The sequence below is a fragment of the Bombus flavifrons genome, chromosome 9 (genome assembly GCF_040668555.2).
Source record: "Bombus flavifrons isolate JBK064 chromosome 9, iyBomFlav1_principal, whole genome shotgun sequence".
In the NCBI taxonomy this organism is placed as follows: domain Eukaryota; kingdom Metazoa; phylum Arthropoda; class Insecta; order Hymenoptera; family Apidae; genus Bombus; species Bombus flavifrons.
In genome coordinates this window covers 8,429,423-8,450,737 of record NC_138450.1, presented here as the reverse complement: position 1 = coordinate 8,450,737, position 21,315 = coordinate 8,429,423, and the positions used below count along the sequence as shown (strand labels likewise).

The window sequence follows — 21,315 nt, the reverse complement described above, 5'->3', positions numbered from 1 at the left end:
TATTGCACAGATGTTACTATTATTATCGAAGAAAGTACGAATTCTTATTCTCGTGGGTGTAGAAATTTCGTGGTGGTTGAAACGATGTTAGTGGTGAAGTTGCGTGCAATGCAACACATTGGAGGTATATATTCCTTGTGTTTTACAGTGGTTTCTCTCCTTTTATCGTCTTTTAATCCTTGTGTGATTTATCAGGCATTCATTCCCACATTTTCTTTATAACAGGATACCGTATGTTCTTATAGAAGTATCAAGAAATTAATCCAAACGTTTATTAGTTAGACGTTGCTTCCATTTTCGTTTTTGAAACAAACTAATTAAATTTACAATAGAGCCAAAGCATTAAACTTACAAATAGACCGTGTTATATTCGAAGTATTTATTGTGATATTCTAAGTGTGAAAGGAATTTCCACCTGAATTTCGTTTCTTTAGTTACGTTCATAGAAATATAAATTCGCATAAACATTCGTGGTCTACTTGTAATACACGCTTGTCCAATAACTCAGAATACTCGAATGTCCATGTAGGATAGATCGCAATTAAGATGATTTACGAATGAAAATTTGGCAAAGAAGTTCTCCAGCGAACGTAATTCTTCGTTAATAGCGCTTATGTTTAGCACAAGTGTAGAAATAGATTCGAAGCTTTGATATTTAAGAGATCTTTTATAAATTTTACGTCGATTCGGTAAAATAAAAATTTTACAAATTTCTATAATTCTCCAAACAAAAAGTGTTAGACAAAGAAATATATAAGCAAGTTGAAGCTTTAATATCTGCAATATTTTTTATGAAAGTTTATTTCGAAACATACAACTCGATATAAAAGTGCCCAACACATGGAGACTCGGAGATGTATAATGATATTTTGTGATATCTTCATAAGAACATGGAAATTTATTTAAAGAATTATAAAAATGACTACCCGGTTGCTCACACAAGGGTTAATAGTTAATAACGTCGAACATTAATTTTTTTTTTTTTTTTTTTTCATTCAATTAAGCCGCGTTATAATTCAAAATTCAAAATCACGTTATTACAATCTACGCTTTAACACAATTATTGCCATTGACGGTTCTCCGTTTGCTTTAATAAAGCGAATAACGTTGCGAATGCTACGTAAAAAAATCTTTAGCTTTGGTTAATTGCAATACGCATGTTACACTTTTAATTACAAATTCGCACAATTTGTCCCATTCTTTTTAATAAGCATCGTTATATCGGTAAACATATTTGTGTAAATTAAAATAAATTTCTCATCTTTTGACGTTTGAATTCTTCACGAGATACACAAATGATGAAACAGAAATTCATCGTTTCATATTCGGTGAGTGGAATTGCATGCAAGCTATATTATTGTCAGTAAAGCTCTGACTATAATTTATATCCTTAAACAGATCCAAGGTTCCATTAATAAATTAAATAAATAATGAATAATTCGTCGTTTCAAGCGTTAAATGCATTCACCATAAATTATCAACATCTATCTACGTATAAATAATTGAAATAAATATAAAATATAAAAGTACATATACAATTTTTCTATTGCAAATAAACAATAAATAAAAGATCATTTAAGATTGATTCTATTTGTTGTAAATAAATTGCAATTGTAAACTATCTAGACTGACGGAGATTTTCTTCATTTCGTCTTTTCTCCTTTTTCCCCATTTCTTCGTCTTCGATCGACAATCGATCATCGAATCTACTTTGTCCTTAATACGGTATCGATTCGACATACGAACGATGATCGTTCCAGTCAAAAAACGTATAAAAGTCACATTTTCATTCTCCAACGTTCCGAACAATCTAACTATCGAATGAGATCTTCTCAGGCGTTCATTGTTGAAGCTATTGCATCTGAAATTGTTAGGCATTTTGTCGAAAAATTACTTCGATATTCTCTGAAAATGTTTTTCAATATTTTTGTAATTTTGAAATGATGTAACCCAAAAACGAATGTAATTCACGAAAATATTATTCTAAATTTCATTATAGCCATTAATTATAGAATATATAGTTTCTTTGAACATGGATACTTTGTAAAATGTATAAAAGTATAAATAAAATGTTCAAATAAATTATTAATAACATTGGAATACAGGTAAATAAAATATTTACACGAATAATATTGAAACGTATTCTTAGAATTTAATCAAAATGTCTTTTGTTTTACTTGTATCGAAAAGGATGTAATTACTAATTCGTTATAGCAAATAAAGTTTCGAGTACAGAGCATGAAAGTGTGTGAACCAAAATAATTAGTTAAATTTTGCTTTAAGAAGAAATGCAAAAGAACAAAATACAAATTGAAAGGTGTCTAACCATTTCAATTGCAATAACTATTGACGATCAAGCCTATATTCTCTATATAATAACCCTAACTCACTCGGACATGACTAGCATCGTGATCGTATGAAACGAACAAAACAAAAACGTGATTGAATATCACAATCAGTTGTAAAAAAAAGTGGAATGCTCATAAGAAAATTTTGGAAGATTTTATAAAAATATAAATAAAACAGAATGTTTCATTTACCACCATAAAAAATATTAATTAACTCATGAAACGAAGAAAAGCTTGGTTGCCTAATTCTTTCATTAAACGTGACGCAAATTCGATTAACAGAATTAATATAATTTCGCTGGCACACAAAACGAGATGATAGTCTTTGTCCAAAAAACGTTCAATTCCCATCTTACTAAGATATTAATATTCGTCTTACGATCAAATTATTAATCATTATAAACGTCAGTCTCATAAACGTCATTGAATCACAACAGTCTCTGTTTCATTGTTAAAATTATGTATTTTATCATGTGATAGACTTGATATCACTTCAAATGCAGAATACAAATTAAGATAAAACACTCTATAAAAATTAAGTAAACTAACTGAGACTGTCGTGAGCCATCTACGATGAAAATTACCATTCGATCATGGAATATCTGAAAATGCATAATTTCACATCGAGTAAATAAAAATATTGTAAATTAACGTTTAACATAAACTTTACGGAGCATCCCACTTTACTTCGAACCTAAGCATAATTACACTCTATGGACCGATGATCAGGAATTGAAAGCACGCGTCAAGATTACGGCGAACAATTGGCCATACAAACTGTACCGCACATATACAGACCCCGATCGACGAATCAATTTCGCGCTAACGCCGATATAACATTATGTACAAATTTATTAAAACAATGACTAGCAGTCGGTACGTAGCTCGTACCCCATCGATATCTCGCTATCGATACGTTAAGACAAATCCTCTTCACCGATGGACCTAATAGTGCATCAACCATAAAAGAACGCGTTTATGTCACTTTCAATCATTTCTAGTTCACATTCGCACTATATAATAATAAATCTCAACTAAACAACATATAGTCAGCTATAATGGAGGCAATAAGTATTAATCGTTTAAAAATACCTTTTCTATATATTAATTTTTAAACGAATTTGAACTTCAAAGTCGAAGGATACGATTTTGGAATTCTAAGAAATAAATTTTCTTTATACGCATTTAGAAACTTTCTGGATGGATACGACGTGATAAAAATATTTTTATTTGGAATGTATCTTTTACTGTAATTCTGTACTGTTGATGCAATAAACAAAAAGAGGTTTCATGTTAAGTTGCTACCTGGGTCATCTCTTGATCCGGCACTTCTTTTTAGTATGGGATTAGAAATTAATAAATAGCGAGTAGAATTTATCCAATGTCATTGACCAACACACGTGATTCTTATTATCATCTACAATCGATTGGAGTTACAAAAAATTTCTCAATTGAAACCTAAAATAATCTTCTATTAACCTTTGTAAGATATAAATATCCAAAAAATGAAAAAAGGTAAATGCAAAAATCATTTACTAACCCTTATTTTATTACCTCATCACGAGTACTCGAATTCAACCTTTACTAAACTCTCCACAATTTTAAACAACGGAACGCCATATTCAAGTCCTATTATCGCTTAATAATCTTCGTCTACCAACGCTTACTGCCTCCATGATAGTCTAAACCCAATCAAAAAAAAAAAAAAAAACATAGATGGTACGCGATAACAGTCCATCTCTAAGTCGAGGACTAAATAGAGCAATGACAGCTCAAAGCCCGGTACGTTCTTGTACAGATAAAGTAAACGCACCTCGTCGAATCACCCCGGCACCATCTCCGAAAACCCGGAACTGACGCGTGAAACCTCATCGAAATGTCCAGCACCGTGCTTATTAAGGTAAAACACCTCTCTAACGACCCATCAATCGAAGAAATCGTCATCCCCGAACGGATCGTTCTCCCTGACAAATATATTCACCGATTCTGACTTCCTAATATGCTGATCGTTCCTCGACTTATTGTTATTATTATTATTATTACTTCCAGCAGAGTACTTTCCTTGTCGACCATGATTCTTCAAAGGTAAAGTGGTCGCTCTATGTTCAGAGACGTTGTCTTCCATTTCTGACTTAAAAGCGAACGCATCGTCGTCGTATCTCAAGTGCCCATTGAAGAAAGAATCACGGCTGCCGTCCCCTGATACAAAATCATCAGTCGTCTGATGAGCATCTTTAGATTCACAAGGAAGCTCTTCAGGCGTGGCTTTTTGGTCAGAAGGAAGCCTTTGTCTATCGGGCGAATCGCCCATGCCAGTAGCCGCGAAGGGTAAATCATCTTCGAAGTAACTAGATCTTTTGCTGTAGACCTCGTCCATACCCATCGCTCTCCTGGGAGCCTTCGGATACCTCGTCGTAAACGAAGGACTCTGTGGTGATGGTTTCCGGTCACTGCCTTCAGAACGGATTCGTGGCTCCGCTGTAGCCAGAGATTCCACGGTAGAGGGGTCCACGTGTTCTACAGTTTGGGCAAAATCGTCCTCAAATGGACTCTGGGTCTTTGTGTGAGGCTGGCGAGGTTTGTGCCTGGGTATTCTCTTTCGATGAAGAGTCTCACTCTTGGTATCTAGTTCCTCGGACCAATAAGGTCTATCCGCCCAGCTGTCATACTCCTGATCGCTACCCCAATAACTTTGACGACTCCTGGAACGTTGCGAAGATCTTACATATGGATCAGAGTCATTATCATTGCACTCGGACCTGGAGGTGCCGAATTTTCCTCGGGATTCAGGGTAGACCATGTCAGCGTTGCGTCCCTCGTTTGCACTATTTGGCCTCTTCGGCCAGTGTCGCTTTCTACCTGATTGATTATACCTTGGGGAATCGTCTCCTGGTCTATCGGAGCCATAGTCTTCGTTCCAAGCTGAAGGATAATCGTGTGGTCGTTCCCTGCTTTCTCTATAGTAATAGTAGCTTTCTCTACTAGGATAGTCAGAATCTGGTGGACCCGTTGATCTCCTACTCCAAAATCTGGCATCCTCATCCCATCGTCTTCTCTCATATTTCCTTCTGGACCACCTATCGTCATCGTCGTATCCCATACTTTCTTGGCTGCCAAACCTATCTTCCTTCCACAGCATCATTTTCCTTTTTCTTTCCTCGTCATAAAAGGGTCCATGCTCGTGTGGCCAATTCCAACGTTGAGGCTTCGATCTGCATTTCCAATGACCCTCATAGTGTTCTTCTTCGTCCTTATACTGCATCTTTCTATGAGGATAATGCTTGGGCTCTTTCTCCCATTGACTCTCATCGTGCCACGGAGAAGAGTCACGAGGCCTGTGTCCGGAATTCTTGATCCACGCAGAATCGCGAGGCTTGTCCATCATCTTATCCCGGAAGCCTCTGTCTCGTTTGCTCCCCGGACCACCTGTTTCCTCGTAGAAGCTCCTATCGCCAAAAGGAGCATCGAATCTTGGATAGTGGCTACATCTAAATCTGCCATCTCGTACCCTTCCATTGCTCTCTTCGCTCTCTTCCTCGTCTTTCCACTCATTATCACTGTCGCCTGATTGTTGGTACATGCTTCCTTTGAAAGACGCTTCTCTCTGGAACTCTTTTCCATCAGGGGACCACGGCGAAGTTCTACTAATCGAAGGAGGACAGTCAGAAGGGGGTCTATCTGAAACGAAGAGACCTGTATCGAACTTCGTCCAACTGCTATCATCTTTACTTTCGTCTCTTTCTGGTTTTAATTCTGTAAATGGGCAGAAGATGTCTTCAGGAATTAGAGACTTGGTTTTCGGTGCGTGTCCACTGCTGCTTAACATTTTAATCTCTTCAAAAATATCCATCCCCATAGAACTCGAGTCTTCCTCATTTTTAGACTGCTTTTTAGGACTGGAAGGTGGAGGCGTGTCAGAAAATAGATTTAGCAACTCCACTTCGGCTGAAGTCTTTTGCTGGGTCGATAATTGAATCACAGGAGACATTCTAGTGGAATTCGGTGTGTCTTCGTCAAGTTGTTTGACTGGTGGTTCTGGTTCGCCTATAATCTCACGTAAAGCCGCGTATTTGTCGCTGGAAATAGATACAGAAGACTTTACCTCAACTTTATTTACTTCAACCAAGGGCCCATTACCCTCTTCTGTAGTTGTTTCTTTTGTTTCTGGTTTATCAGAATCCTCGTTGGATTCGCTAGGTTTGTCAATAGGCTCGGGTTCTGTTCTCTCCTCAATGTCGATTATAGCTTTCGTTTTGTCAGATTCCTCTTCTTCTTGTTTCGTCAATAAATCTGTCGGTACTTCAGGCTCTGTCACTGGTTCTGTTTTACTTTCTAGTTCAATTGACTGAATCTTTTCAAATGTCAAACTCGAAGAAAGTTCAGTCGTGTCTTCAGACTTTGCCTCAATTTGTTCTTCCTTAGTCAGATCCTCGTTACTAGGCGGAAGTTTCACCGTTAGATTTACCAAAGTAGCCAAAGTTTCTGATCTGATCTCTTCGCTAGTTTCTTGATGCTGACTAACTAATTCAAACTCCTCTTTTGTCGCTTCCTCTTCCTCCGCGAATTCTTTCATGACGTTCTCTTCGTTCTTCTCCATCTGTTCCAGCTCCAACAGTTCTCTAAAAACAGCGTACTTATCGTAAGTAGCATCCTGCTTGGTCTCCTGGTCGATGTTCGTTTTAGTAAAAAGCTGTGGCTCGTTGAACGGCTTCGGTTGCACCATGCTAGATACAGGTTGTGCTTGCACAGTACTGACTTGCTCTTGCTTTATAGGAACTGGTTCCTCGCTATCGCTGGCAGCAGCTTCCTTGGCTGAGAGAGTGGCCAAGCACTCAGTCAACTGCTGAAGAGTTAGACTAGTCAACTCCTTTACAGTCATCCCTAAACTGCTCGCCAATTCATCTAAATTGGCAGACGTTAATTGGCTTAGAGTGATATCCAACGAAGGTTTCGTCTTTTTGGGTCCAGTCGTCGAACTGGAAGTGGAAGTGAAAAACGAGGACAAATTCGTGGTGGGTACCATAGAACTAAACGAGTCCTCGAACGCTGACGTGGTCATTACGCTTATCAAATCCGATTTGCTAGACAACTGAACGGGCGGACTGAAATTGTCATCTGACTGACTCTTCGCGTCCCTCGACGGACTCACGTTCCTGTCGCCTGTCGCCACGGGTTCTCTTTCAGGGAAATCGTAGTGGAAGTATGTATCTGTGTGCGGCGGCCTTGGAGGAGGTTTTACAACACCCCTGACGCCCTGCTTCTTCGGTGGCAGAGGAGGAGGGTTGATTAGAATGTTAGCGATTCCTCGAGGAGGAGGTTCAGGTACGAGTTCCAGTTCCGCGGACGAAGTGGATAGTCTGGAATTGGCGTCGGAGGGACAAGACTTTAGTGGAGATGCTGGTGAATCGCTGACTGTCGAGAAATCTACTGGGAACGGTTTGTCCATAGATGGTACTTTGCTGCCGGTGATATCAATGTCAAATTCTTTCTGGCGCGTAGTTTTTATGGGACTGGGGAGCTTTACCAAGCCATGCGCGGATTCTGTGGAGTCTTTGTCTATTCTACCGAGCAGAGAAACGCCTGCGGAAGTGGGAATAGTCGAGATTACAGAGGATTTCGAGGTAGAAGAGTCTTCAGGAGGCAAAGACACAGAAAGGGGTTGATGATGAGTCGTTCTAGGCGTCATATCTGATTTTCTGGACGAATCACTGCGCGTGAAAACTGATTGAATCGCCTCGTTTTCGTCGAATCGATCGAAATTCGCAAAGTTTGTGTCCTCGAATTGATTTTCTTTGGGAACTATGTCGTTTCGTGGTTTCACTGACTCTATGGGTTCTGAGAGGACGTTAAAGTTCGTTGGGAACGTGTCTGCCGAATTAGTAGACACTAAATCTTTTAACACTTTCTTGGGAGGATTCTTCAGGTGCTGGAAGAAGTCCTTCTTGTCTACGTAAGGTTTTATTAAACCGGTTCCTAGCGGATCCAACTCCGTGAACACGTCTATTTGTGGGCTCTTGGCTTGGGTCTGTAACAATTGTCAAATACAAAGTATTTAATTAAAAACTTAAATAAAATGACAGAGAGTCGATAGACAGTTTGGAAAGACTTCATGAATCAAAATCGATAATTGTGACCGATCATATAGTAATAGAGCAGCCTGTCTCCTTAATGTTTTCAAAAAATGAACAGTTTTAACTTAGAGAACTTAGAGAATAATTATATTATTTACAGTCCGAGTTAAAATATTCGAAATAATTTATTCTCCCTAAAACCACTATAATATTAATGTATATATAATAAATATTTACCTCTTCCACTTCCTTTTTAACCGGCGTATTTTTAGCCGAGCTGGTGAGCTCACTGTCACTAAAGAGATTCTCGGTTTCTTTGTCGAACCACTGAATTGTACTTTGAAGTGGAGGGGTCTTGCTAGTCAGAGTGGTCGCTGGACTCGACGTGATCGACGATTGGGTGCCTGGAACCGTTTGTTGTCGCTCTAGGTGGCCTCTTTTAGAGGATGATGGTGGTGGTGGTAGAATTGCTCGTACAGTATCTTCGAGCTACAAAAATACACAAAGAATGTTTTAAACAAAACATATTATTTTAATGAAATAATTGAAAAAATAAGAGCATTCTAGATATTAAAGCTGACTAATTTTTTACATACCTTCATATTCGCGAAAGAATCACCGAATGGATCGGTTTCAAAGAGATCGTCAGCGGAAGGTGGTGGATTTTCAGGGGTAATTTTGTCCATGTGATGGATACCTTGCTGCAGAGAGTCCAATTCGAATTGTATATCTAATAAATCCCTAATAACGCCACTTTGAGGCTCGTTTCGTTTATCAGTTGACTTATCCGCCTCCGAATTAGCATTCCTTACCCGAAGAAGAGAGGACTCTGATCCTGCTGCACCCTGTCGTAAAACGATTTAACAATATTAAATATTTAATAATGAAATTGTTCTAAAATTGTATATTTTACATGTTACAAAATGGGGTGCATAAATTTCCAGCCAGATCAGTTTTTCACTTTATATTTCAAACGTGACATTTTAAAGAATTTTAACTTTAGCATCAGAATATAATCATATACTATACACAACTTTAGTATTATATAACAGCATAACAATGTTAATTTGTTATCCTGTTCGTTTGCTATATCTTATACCAAATATTGGTTATAGCTTTTTTAGATACTCGAAATATACATAAGCAAGGAAGTGGCCCGAAACTTTCGCACATCACCGTATAATAAAATAAATTAAAATATAATAAATTAAATAATAAGTTAAACATTTAAAACTAGCGACTGTTATTGAAAAGACCGTGGAAATACAAATATAGTTAAAAAGGAAATGACAATTACTTTAGTGTCAGGGGTAGGTTCGACAAAGATGCCAGTGGTATGAAATTTAATAACGTTTATAGCGTTCTGCTCTAAGTGCTGCTTCGTTAGCTCGATCTCCTTCTTTTTTAACTCGAACACCACTTGAAACAAGTCTCGCATCGCGATTACCACCTGCAATAAAATTTTTAAGTAAAAATGCTTTTACAATGCAGGAACTTGAAGTATTTCATTAATATAACCAGGTACAAAAGTTTGCTAATAAAAACAAACAATTTTGCTTCAACTGAAAACTAAAACAGAGACGCGATATAAAAATGTCAAAAGCAAATTCTTATTACTTTAGAAATACCTTTCGATTCAAACACGCTTCGAAATAATGGACAGTTGAGAGTTACGTCCTGTGTTATACCGATATACTAAACGCGCCTGACTATACACGGTCCGCAGTCACTTATGGCCTATTCCCCTTCTATTACGTGTTCCTCTCTCTTACAGTCTAGACACATGGTCAGCCACATCCTCTCTCTCTCTGTCTTACATCTATCGATAACCTTTAACCCGTTTAATTGCTAAACATTCTAATCGGTGAAATTTCGTGTAAACGTCATACAATGTTCTAATAATATTACTACGAGCACGATATTTTAAACACTAAAATATACGTAATTAGACTACTGCTTTGACCTTTTCCTACGTTAAATCAAGTGAAATAGGCGAAGCTGCGTATACTACGTGTAGCGATATCCATCGAAAGCTTTTGCTATTTTCGTTGTAGCCCAATTAAAAATTAATTCTTCTACGAAATTTAAGAAATGGGAAGATAATGGAATTCCACAGGCTCTTGCTTATTAAAGAATGTAGAACACTCACGGTGTTCACGAAAGAAGATCGCATCTTGTTGGAAATATCGGGAAACCAAAGTGACGTTTCAAATAACATTGAGATTCGAACGTAGAAATGTTTGAAGTATAGTGAAAGACCTCCTGAACTCTTATTAAAATCCTTGGGGAGGGTACGACTAAGTTTGTAGATATAAGAAAATAACGCCATAACTACCGACGACCAAAGTAAGTAATGAAACTTATATCAAAGAGATGCAAATGAAAGGTACGTGTAAAGATACCCAATTCAAACAAATATACTTTCGAAAAAATCATTCAAATTCCCAAAAATTCCATTAATGCAATTGAAGTTTCCTCTTCCTTCTTCTTTTCTAACTATCCTAATCGTTCCAGTCAATCCAGTCGATCTGTCAAATCGGTTTGCTGCACAAAGCAAAAATGAAGAAAATTGATGTGATTGTGTAGACATCAATTCATATCGTATGTAATACAAGCAACAATTTCACTGAGTGGAGTTGACCTGTGAATCGCTCATATATTGAGTTGGCAACTAAGTGATTGCGGATTTTGTCATTAGGTGGTAACGATAAAATCCGCAATCACTTAGTTGCCAACCTAATAGTACTATTCAGCTTTGTCCTTTGAAACTTTCCTCTGTTTCAAAAATATATCTACTAAATCTTAAAAATATATCCCCATCTAGCTGCGTGAAAAGAGGCGTATTGCAAAATGGAATAGAGAAAAGAGGAAAAATGAAAAAGAGAGAGAGAACGAGGGCCACGAAGAAATCGCAATCTCTTTGAACAAGTACGAAGGGAATCGCGTATAATCGAACAACAATCTCCCGCGGTGTATCGTTAGGGCGGCAGACTGAATCCTATAATGCAATTATTTACATACCCCTGCGGAATTACCGGAGCTACCGAGGTCGATATTGCTTCTCCGGATTGGACAAATATCATTTTAGATCCCCTTGCCTCGGCAAAGCGAATCGTTCACGATAAATGACACGGTTGTAGACCCACGTTTAAGGATCGTACTCGCGCACGAACGGCTCTCCTATCGAATCAACGCGTACCAACCTTGTTCTTTTGTTGTTTCTCAAAGGCAATATCCGTGCCGGTGACGATATAATGCCTGGCTGTTCTTGCGTTCATCGCCTCTCGCTTTTTATCGATCACACAGACTAAACGGTTTCTTTATGTCGACTGTGGTTCGCTAATTATTCTTAATTTTTTAAACTTTCGACGAACGTGCGTTGTGTGAGGTATAACGCGAATTATCGTAGCGTAGACGTTAGCGTTTAGTCATCGTTGTTCTTAGTAGCTTGAACTCGGCAATTGAGGATTCCCGGAGAGCGAATTTAATGATCGTAGAAAATTGTTGATTAATTTCATTTTGATTGGGTACATAAAGTTAACTGTTTCTAGTCGAGTAATTTCATATTACTCGTTGGTAAAGTAATCGATAAGGTACATTAGCAGATAATTAGTGCAAATATTTCAAAGGTATTAGGATATAAGTAGAATAAAATTGTAATTCTGCTTGTAGGAGAGATATGAATATAATATTGCTAATTATAAAATCTAGTAGGAAATGTAGCATTAAAATACGTTTATAACGTGATAGGAACTTATAGTATACATGTGTAAAAATTCATAAATTTCAATAAATTAACCATTTAAGAGATAGTACGATTTAAGAGTAATACACCAACTTGTCACTTTTTCTAAATTTTATTTTACCTGTTTCCCATTCTCTTATTATACTTCATTTATAAAAGTTATTATTCAAACATTAAATTAAGATCAGAATTATACACAAACTGCAATCTGTTGTTCTTACCAACGAGCGAAACAAGGAATAGCAAAATCAGCTTCTTACGATCGATATTTAGATCTCATAATTTTTCTGATTAACGCGATAGAAGATAAGATACAATCGATGAAAACTGTGAAAAACTTACTTGACTTGCTGCTTTATCCGTCTTGATGCCAAAGAAACGATGACCCGTGTCTGGTGACCCAAAAATATATCCAAAAGCCCTCGAATCGCTCATGTCCTGCGCGATGAACGATATCTTATGTACAGGATGGTGATACAGACAGTCCTGGAACAAACAAATTTTGATCATGTAAAAAACTATCCATTTTATGTACATATACACACAACTAACTAAAAAAATATTTTGTTACTAAAATTTCAAAAATATTTTATTTTAATTGAATAAAACACTGCTAAAAGATTTGGTTACTTTAAAAAAAATGTAATATTCAATCTTTGAAAAATGTAGTCCTTGACGAATATTTCTTTTTAAAGAATTAATATTTTACTTTTATCATTTGTTATTAGATATTTATTTTATTATGAAATTTGTTATGGTTGTCATTTTTGAGAGTCATTACCCCAGACTTCTCGTCCCGCAAGCGTAATCCATCGATGCTGACCTGAACGGCGATTCGTTGTTTGTGTTCACCGGCAGCTCGAATCGCCATCTTCAGATCCGCCAAAGCTGCTTGGCACATCCGGTCCCCGCGTGCTTCCGATACTTCCAATATGCCAATCAGCTTCGCCTTGAACGACACACCCTCCCCAAGAAATCGGGTTGGTTCGTTCTTGACTGCGAAACAAACACGAACAAGATTATTTATATCGTTTCAATAAATAAATGTTTTTTCCAATTAAGAAATGAAGAAAGAAAATTGGACAACGTTCGTAATAAATCTCTGCTACGATTTAAGAGAGTGGAAATATTTCTCGAATAACAAGCAGGAATATTTTTCGAATAAGAAGTAGTAATACTCGGCATTTCAACTCCAAGCCGAGTAAATGAAAAAGTTCCATTGAATAAAATTTCCATAAGAAGAAAGAATTCAATCGTAAGAGCGTTATTTATTCATCCGTTGAAAAATATTGCTTGCAATAGATTTCGTTAATTATTTCCCTGAAAACAGAAATACTTCCTCCAAAAGGTAAAAATACTAATAATACTTATTCTATATTTGAACTTTAACCTCGATGAAAGAGGAAATATTGAAACGAATTTATAAATTTCGATAGAGAAAAAAGGACAACTTATATAAGAGCTTTACTCGTCCAATGAAAAATCCACAAGCTTTCACTTATTTTCGAAAGTGAAAATACTTATCCCTCTATAAGTAGTAATAGCGTTTCGAACGATCCTAAATTAAATAAAAACAAAAGTTTTAATTAATATAAACATCGATAAGAGAAGGAAGAGAATCTAGATCGGTAAATTACCAACGAGCCTATCGAGGAATCTAAATCGCTACTTCCTTCTAAACGATTTCGTAAATCATTCGCAAAAGTAGAATTGCTCCTCTCATTACAAGTAGTAATACTCAGTGTTTCAACCCTATGCAATTTCCTACACACTCGAGAATTATTAAATAACGTTTCATCTACCGATGTTGATGAACAAAGATTCGAAGATCGAATTATTATTCGTAGAAAAGGAGAAGCGAGTAACAGGAAGGAGAAATAAATTGCTTATCCGAAGGATACTCGAAAGGATTCTCGTTTGATGCTTTCGCCGGGCGAACTGATCGTGTGGTCGATCGATATTAAGTTCAAGAGGCTTGAAACCATTGCCAACGGATCGTTTCGAATCCCCGCTGTTTCGAGTTCGATAATTCGATAGAATCACGTCGTACGGTATTCAACTTGGTCCCGGCTTCAACCAGACCGCATGCAGGGATATTAAAACGAGCACCAACCGCGACAGATTTCGCGTTACTTTGTTAGTCGTTGCACGGTTCTTCGTCCTCTATCCGCTGGAAAATTGATCTCGTTAAGCCTATATAATACAGCCAGTTGCCGACGAATTTAAGAATAAAACGTTGACGATTAATTCGAAATTAGACGAGGGGAATCGCGTTCTCGTCCGTTTTCGTCGTGATCTTTAAATTATCTGATATTTCGGCACTTTGCTTCGAAATATCAAATTATTGGATTCAATTCTAATCGTGAAGTAATCTTACTTTATAAAACTGGATGTCTTGAAACTTGTCGTTTTATTTCTATCTGTCTCAAACTACATCCTCCAGATAGTGGTGTATTAAGAACGAGATATAAAAATGCATCTTATTCTGTAAAAAAAAAAAAAAAACGTAAAATGTTTTCGACTACGAACGATAGCAACGATCAAATCCAGAAACTACAATATCAAAGTCGACAACGTTCTTATAAATTTTGATACTTCGTTTCATTTCATAAGATATGTTCTCATCTCATAAAATTCTCAAATATCCTGATATATTCTCTATCGCTTTATCATTTCACCAACGAATAAACAACTGCTTTCGGCAGCTTTCAATTGCTATTAAACATACACCATCGCTACCCTACAGTCATCTCGACCATCATATAGAAAATTCTCTCTTTCAATCATCAACCAGGCATCCCCTCGCGAGTCTTAATCTCTGGCCACTCGTACCTCCTCGATTTGCCTTTCTACAGACAATTTATCGAAATGTCCGTGCACACCCCATTCTAACATGAACGCGTACAGCTTCTTTAACGCACACTTTGCACGACCCCTCGCGACTTTAATGGCCACTAGGCACACCGGCGCATTTGTTTGAACGTACTCGTGCGACTGGAGTGGAGAACGCCAACTGTCGATACTCGAGCTTCTATCCGGATAACCAATTCATGCCCTTCCCACCCCCTCAACGCGGTCACCTTTGTACGCCCTTTGTATCCCGTTCCAGTCCTTGGTTTTAGTCGATGCTCGCTGCCTATTTAGCCTAACACTGTCACAACTATACTACGTGATAGTACGTCAAAATATTGATCGAAGGAGTAACATCGTAGATCGATAAGGCGCACACGGTAACTACAAAAATATTTGTACACCGCTATATCTATTATGGTATTTGTATACTAATTAGTTAGTCTGTCGCTGTCATAGCTATGCCGCGTCATGGTACGTCAAAATATTTATCGAAGGAATAGCATCATAGATCGATAAGACTCATACGGTAACTACGAAAATATTTGTACACCGCTGCATCTATTATCGTATTTGTATACTAATTAATTAGTTCATCGCTGTCACGACTGTAGTACGTAATACGTAGCAAGTAAAAGTATTGGTCGAGGGAATAACATAGATCGTTAAGATGCATCTTAAGGGTACAAAACTATTTGTACGCTGTATATATTGTTGTATTTATACACTAATTAATTAGACTACCACAGTCACAATTATGCTACGCGATGGTATTGGTGGAAAGAATAATGACGAATCGATAAGGTACCTACAGTGGCTACGTTTATTCTTGTGTTTATATACTAATTAATCAGCTTCTACTATAATAAATTTAGTACTGGAGGTGGAATTAGAAATTGGACGATATATAGCGGTAACTATTATTCAAATGATCTTTTATAAGACATTACGAGGAATTTTTAAAGACTTTTTTACAGATAATTAAAATAAAACAACAAGAAAACAAATATTAGAATAAAACATAAATCATTGCCTGATGAATATTTTGACCAAGAAATAGCTTAAGACATAGGTAGGATAATTTTTAATTCATACAGAGTTATAACGGATTAAAATTGTGCCACTGTTCGAACGATTCTCTATCTTTGTGAATAACTAACTGCTCTCCTTAGTTCAAATTTTCAGTCTTCTTCTTCGCTTCTCAAGATATGTTGAACTACATGAAGTTTCCCCTGTATTTCATTTTCTAAGCCAAGTTATATTATACAGGGTGGTTGGTAACTGGTGGTACAAGCGGAAAGGGGGTGATTCTACGCGAAAAAAGAAGTCGAAAATATAGAATAAAAATTTTTCGTTTGAGGCTTTGTTTTCGAGAAAATCGACTTTGAATTTTCGCTCGGTACGCGTGCACTTTATCACGTCTCGCTATAACGGATCTCACTGTAGATCGTTGTCTCGATTGACGTCATTTTTTTAATTTTTTAAATTTTTAAATTTTTATTCTATATTTTCGACTTCTTTTTTCGCGTAGAATCAAACCTTTTCCGCTTGTACCAACAGTTACCAACCACCCTGTATAGGAAATAATTGTATTATAAATAAAATAATGGCTCACTATAGTATATTGGATGAGAAAAACGGAAGATGACACAGTGCTGATGACAAAACTTCAGGTTTCTTCATTTTCGAAGTGATAGGTATAATATTTTAACTAATAATTAATACGCTGTAAACAAGCTTCTATTCTTGTACATGATATTCTTCGAGATTCAATTATGGTCGAAATTGAACGCTAAAATAAACCAATAACAGATCCATAGAAATTTAATTTCTCTCGTCACAAAGAAGATATTTTGGATTTACATGTCACAGGAACATCGTCGATTGTTTTGTCGATACAGAAATATCGCAGGAAACTGCTTGACGTGGTAATTTCAGTGGTAAAGTACTTCATAGATCAGAAACATAGAAATGGAACAAGGAATGTTAAAAATGCTACTTTTGTAGACGATGAACTAATTTGAGTTAGTACGTTCAATCTTCTATTAAGTTGTCATCAGACAATTCAGAATGTGCATCAAGTGCGAACATGTTGGACGTAAACTAAAATTTCTAGTAAATTCTGTGCTTTTGCGCGCGCGTGTGTGTGTGTGTGTGTACACAGAACTTCTAAAATTACCAAGTTACTCTCCAAAACCTTCGTTAATTTTAATTACCGAAATTCTTAGATAGATTATTAAGTAACTTTTAATAAGTCTCATACGTTATTAAGATGACGTTTACTCGAAAAATTCGTTAGTCACATATTGCACATAGTTACTCAGCATTGTTTATTTGCTAAAATCATGGCATTGAAAAGTATAAGAACTTACATGTATTCGAATGTTATGTAACAATCTTGAAAAATTCTTATAAATGGTTATTACAGTCATATTAATACAAAATTTAACATAATAGTGTACTATATGAATAATAATCTTAATAATATGTATTAACAATGTAATATTTATAACATTTTTCTCTAATTAAATTGGTATTTGTATGTACGATACTCTTACTAGATAATATTTCACATATTCCCTTTTCCAAACATTACGTCACAGCTTGTCTATTGTCAGCCACAATTATCTAAAGCAAGTTTTACTTTAAGGAAACGTGATTTATCGGTTACACTCTATATCTATTATATTTCCGTTCTTACTTGTATGCATAGGACATGTCTATATTAACTCAAACAGAACATTATTAACTAAAAGATAAAAACGAGCAAGCATAAAAGTCACGTTACATTTTAAGAGTTACTCATCTTTATCTAATCTCTTTATTTTTATGTACATTCAACTTATATTTCGATTTCGCATTGAAATTTTCAATAAATATATCCTGAGTATACATGTTTAATACAATTCACTTATCGTTTGAATCTGGAATGTTCAAACTCAATGAATTTAAAGCGAAGGATCAAAATTGTTGCCACGTAGAACTAATTGTCAGAAGTAGTATAATCCTTAATATGAGGTGTCCGAAATATGTAGTGCTGCCATCTATTAGCGGTGCCACGTACAAACAAACAAATCAACAAACTACGTTACCACGGTCGGTAAATTATAAGTCTGTAATGAAAGCTCGCGCGAAAACCACAAAATTAACAGTGTCGTCCCCAACAAAAGCACCCAGCATTCCATCAGCTCCTTCGGAACTGTGCGGCTCACGTATTTATTCAATACATTCTACGTTATTCATGTACGAAATTAATCTGTGTGGCCCAAATCGAGCAACCGTCATCTTTCTCCCTCTTACAGAATAGGGAAGCCATATTCCAAAGCTCCCTTTGACCGATCTACAGGGTGATATCACACAACGTAATTCTTACGAGAACGTCGAAGGTCCCACGAAACAGGCTGAGACTATCAGAGGCCACATAACTCGCCGATACATATATCACAATGTATACACTAGATACACAGGACGACGTCAATACCGCACGAGTTTAATGGTATCCACAAGAAACTTGTGTAAATTCGTTTACGGGGGTGGCTTTTATTTTCTTTTTCTCTCCCTTTCTTTTCTTACTTTTTTTTTTTTTTACTCACACTTGCACGGACTGTTTTTCTTCCGTAAGGTCTGCATCGATAGTCCCGTGTAGGCGACGAGAAAGTATCGGATATAGGAGAGGAGAATGCTACCGATCTTCTCTCTCGGCGCACCCTCGGCCGCCGTACTATCGTGGATGGAATTCTCAACACAGACACATGTCGCTCACACGTCTCTTTCTCCCTCTGTTTCTGCGATTCCTCTTCTGTCGCGCTTTCTTCCCGTTGCTCTCCCACTCGTTCGCTCCTTCTCCGTCTGTCTCTCTCCGTTCACTCCCACTACCCTATTCCCCGTTCACCCCCGCGACCTATCTTGTGCCTCTTCAGCTATCCTGGCTGGCCGTTACTCTTCCGTTACTCCCTCTGTCTCCTTCGATTCGTGTATTTCCACAGGAGTATGAGGCTGGCGCGTTTCACGTACGGTCGGTACTTCTTGTCCAGAAACACGGTCCACTTTGTCCCAGACAAGCAGGGAAAACGCCGAGAACTTGTCTAGACACTGTCCGAAGATCGGTTTCTCGCGGTACACGCGCGTCGTGTAAAAATACGGAGGAAGTAACAGCTGCCTCTGCCGGCACGGGTCACCCATGTTAGCCTCTCTTATTGATCAATAATATACCATCTAGTACGTGGCGTCGTCGCTTCGGGGCCACAGAGAACATTTCCCGCTTCATGCGCGCTTTTCCACGCCGAATCTACACTCTTCTATTTCATCCCCTAGTGTTTTCACTATCCGAAAGCGAGAAGCTACTTTTCAAATGTTGATTTTTCTGATAACGAATTATAGTTGTATATATATCGACTAGATTATTCCTTTTTTTCCCACAATTTGGATATCGACTGAGAGGACATATCGATGGGTACGCTGTTTTTATACTTCGTGACAACCTTCATTGCGGGGTGGCGCAACTGCAAATGATGTCGTGGCGTTCGTGATACCTCTCCGTCTATGGTTGGCTGTTGCCAGCTACAGTTGCGCAAGGAAGACGGAAAATTAAAAATTAGCATGTCATTGCGTGGTAATATGTAATTACTGTTTGGGATAGGTCGATAAATGCCGACCATTTTCTTCATTGTTCTCTTTTACAATTCATCGTTTAATATTACAAAAGAATCGGATTGATGGTGGTGCAGTTGTATATAAGAGTGGACTATTTTATCCTAGTGCATTACAAAGTATTTCTACAATCAGATTTTGTATTTTCTTGTTGGCATATTATTAGCAGGAAAATATACTGTTTATTAATTACAAGGGATTAAATAAATGTTAATTATTTCATATAAGATCGATGCAAGTGAAATGTTGAATACAATCCATATCCTGTATAAAACTATAATGAATTTATATTTTGATATTCAATGTCGAGCATTGTACTGAATTTATTCAATTTATTTCCATTTGATTTTAATACAATTAAAAACGAATGTTCCCGCGAGGTGGTGGGTCATAAACGAAACAGATTAGATAGGAATGTGAAGTTTGAATTATGTACACATATATGTATCTTATCCTAGTGGCGATAGATGGTACTGTAAATTTGCGCGCAAAAATTGAATCTTTTCTAGAAGGAACGAAGTATACTTTTTGTATTCACTTCCTGGATAAAAATATAAGATATAAATATAAGATAAATATAAGATAAAAATATAAGATAAACAATGCAGTTTATGTAACTTTAGTATCTTCTGTACATATTGCAAATTTTAATTAGATATTCATTAATTTTATTCAATTTAGTTCTTTGAATCAATCATGCACACTGAATGTTAAAAATTACTAAACAACTACTAAGAATTTTACAAAATATATTTGTGTTATATTATTTATTGCGATAACTTTGAAGAAAATGCAATTTGTTTATTTTTAAACAATAAAACAAGATGAATGTTTGTACGATTTATATAAAAGGAAACTCATTAAAATAAAGAATTATGAATTAAAAATTGAAAAAATTATAATTTTTATTTCTTATAAATAAATATCAGATATATATATATATAAATAGTATGCAAAAGTTTTCAATATTTGCTGTCATTTTCTGACGTAAATTCGAAGCTTCATAAACTTAACAATCTTAACACTACTGAAAGTTCTTTACTATGATTTATCTCCCTCATGTTGAAGGTTAAATGAATTTAAATGCAATATTTTACGAAGTGCGATAAATAAGATATACAAGTCTGGCTTTGCAATTGGACAGGTTGCTCATTGCATCAGAAAAGTATTCTTAAACGAGATTAAAAATATTTTAATACGTATAAAACGATATTATATAATTAATAACAATTTTTATTAACAAAAAGGATGTACAAATCCATATAATACTGCTACAGATATGTTATGTTTTATGTTATATTCCCCGTGAATTTTTCAAAATAATTTAATCATCAACCAAAAAATTTAACGTGTAAGTACTCTAACATTATTATTAAACTATAGCAAATAAAATTTCTATAAGATATTTCCAAATAATATCGAAAAATAACATGTTAAAAATTTTGAACTAACTGCAATTGCAAATGAGTATAATATACATATAACTTGTCCAACACGTATAATAATAACATCTGCTTAAACGTTTCCGTTAACGCTACTTAATTACTCGAATTAAGGCGACAGCATTTTTAATGACATTTGAGAAGCCTATCCGCAGAAGCGACGTGCTACGCCACTGGTCTCCTCGTTTTTACCTTCATATCGAAGTCAC

The 21,315-nt window shown here is 36.4% G+C and overlaps 1 protein-coding gene across 3 annotated transcripts; it reads right to left on the bottom strand.

The window, feature by feature from the left end:
* Positions 1-864: 864 nt before the first annotated feature.
* On the bottom strand, positions 865-19,587 carry Dab (DAB adaptor protein). Of its 3 annotated transcripts, none has more exons than XM_069119705.1 (7): positions 18,608-19,587; positions 12,946-13,160; positions 12,507-12,650; positions 9,717-9,869; positions 9,016-9,264; positions 8,657-8,908; positions 865-8,373 (listed from the first exon to the last, which is right to left on the bottom strand). In XM_069119705.1, exons 1-7 carry the CDS (start codon positions 18,642-18,644, stop codon positions 4,273-4,275), a joined length of 5,151 nt encoding a protein of 1,716 aa, XP_068975806.1. In that variant the 5' UTR covers positions 18,645-19,587; the 3' UTR covers positions 865-4,272. The 3 variants fall into 3 exon arrangements, with proteins under 3 accessions (XP_068975806.1, XP_068975807.1, XP_068975808.1); XM_069119706.1 differs by having other exon boundaries at positions 12,988-13,160; XM_069119707.1 differs by lacking the exons at positions 12,507-12,650; positions 12,946-13,160; positions 18,608-19,587 and adding an exon at positions 10,048-10,344.
* Positions 19,588-21,315: the final 1,728 nt, after the last annotated feature.

Excerpts from the sequence above, each read along its gene's own strand:
- Dab (XM_069119705.1), bottom strand. The coding sequence starts at position 18,644 with ATGCAGACCTTACGGAAGAAAAACAGTCCGTGCAAGT. Across the intron at positions 9,265-9,716 it reads AACCTACCCCTGACACTAAA|GGTGCAGCAGGATCAGAGTC; the intron begins GTAATTGTCATT and ends GTTTTACGACAG. Across the intron at positions 8,909-9,015 it reads ATTCTTTCGCGAATATGAAG|CTCGAAGATACTGTACGAGC; the intron begins GTATGTAAAAAA and ends GTATTTTTGTAG.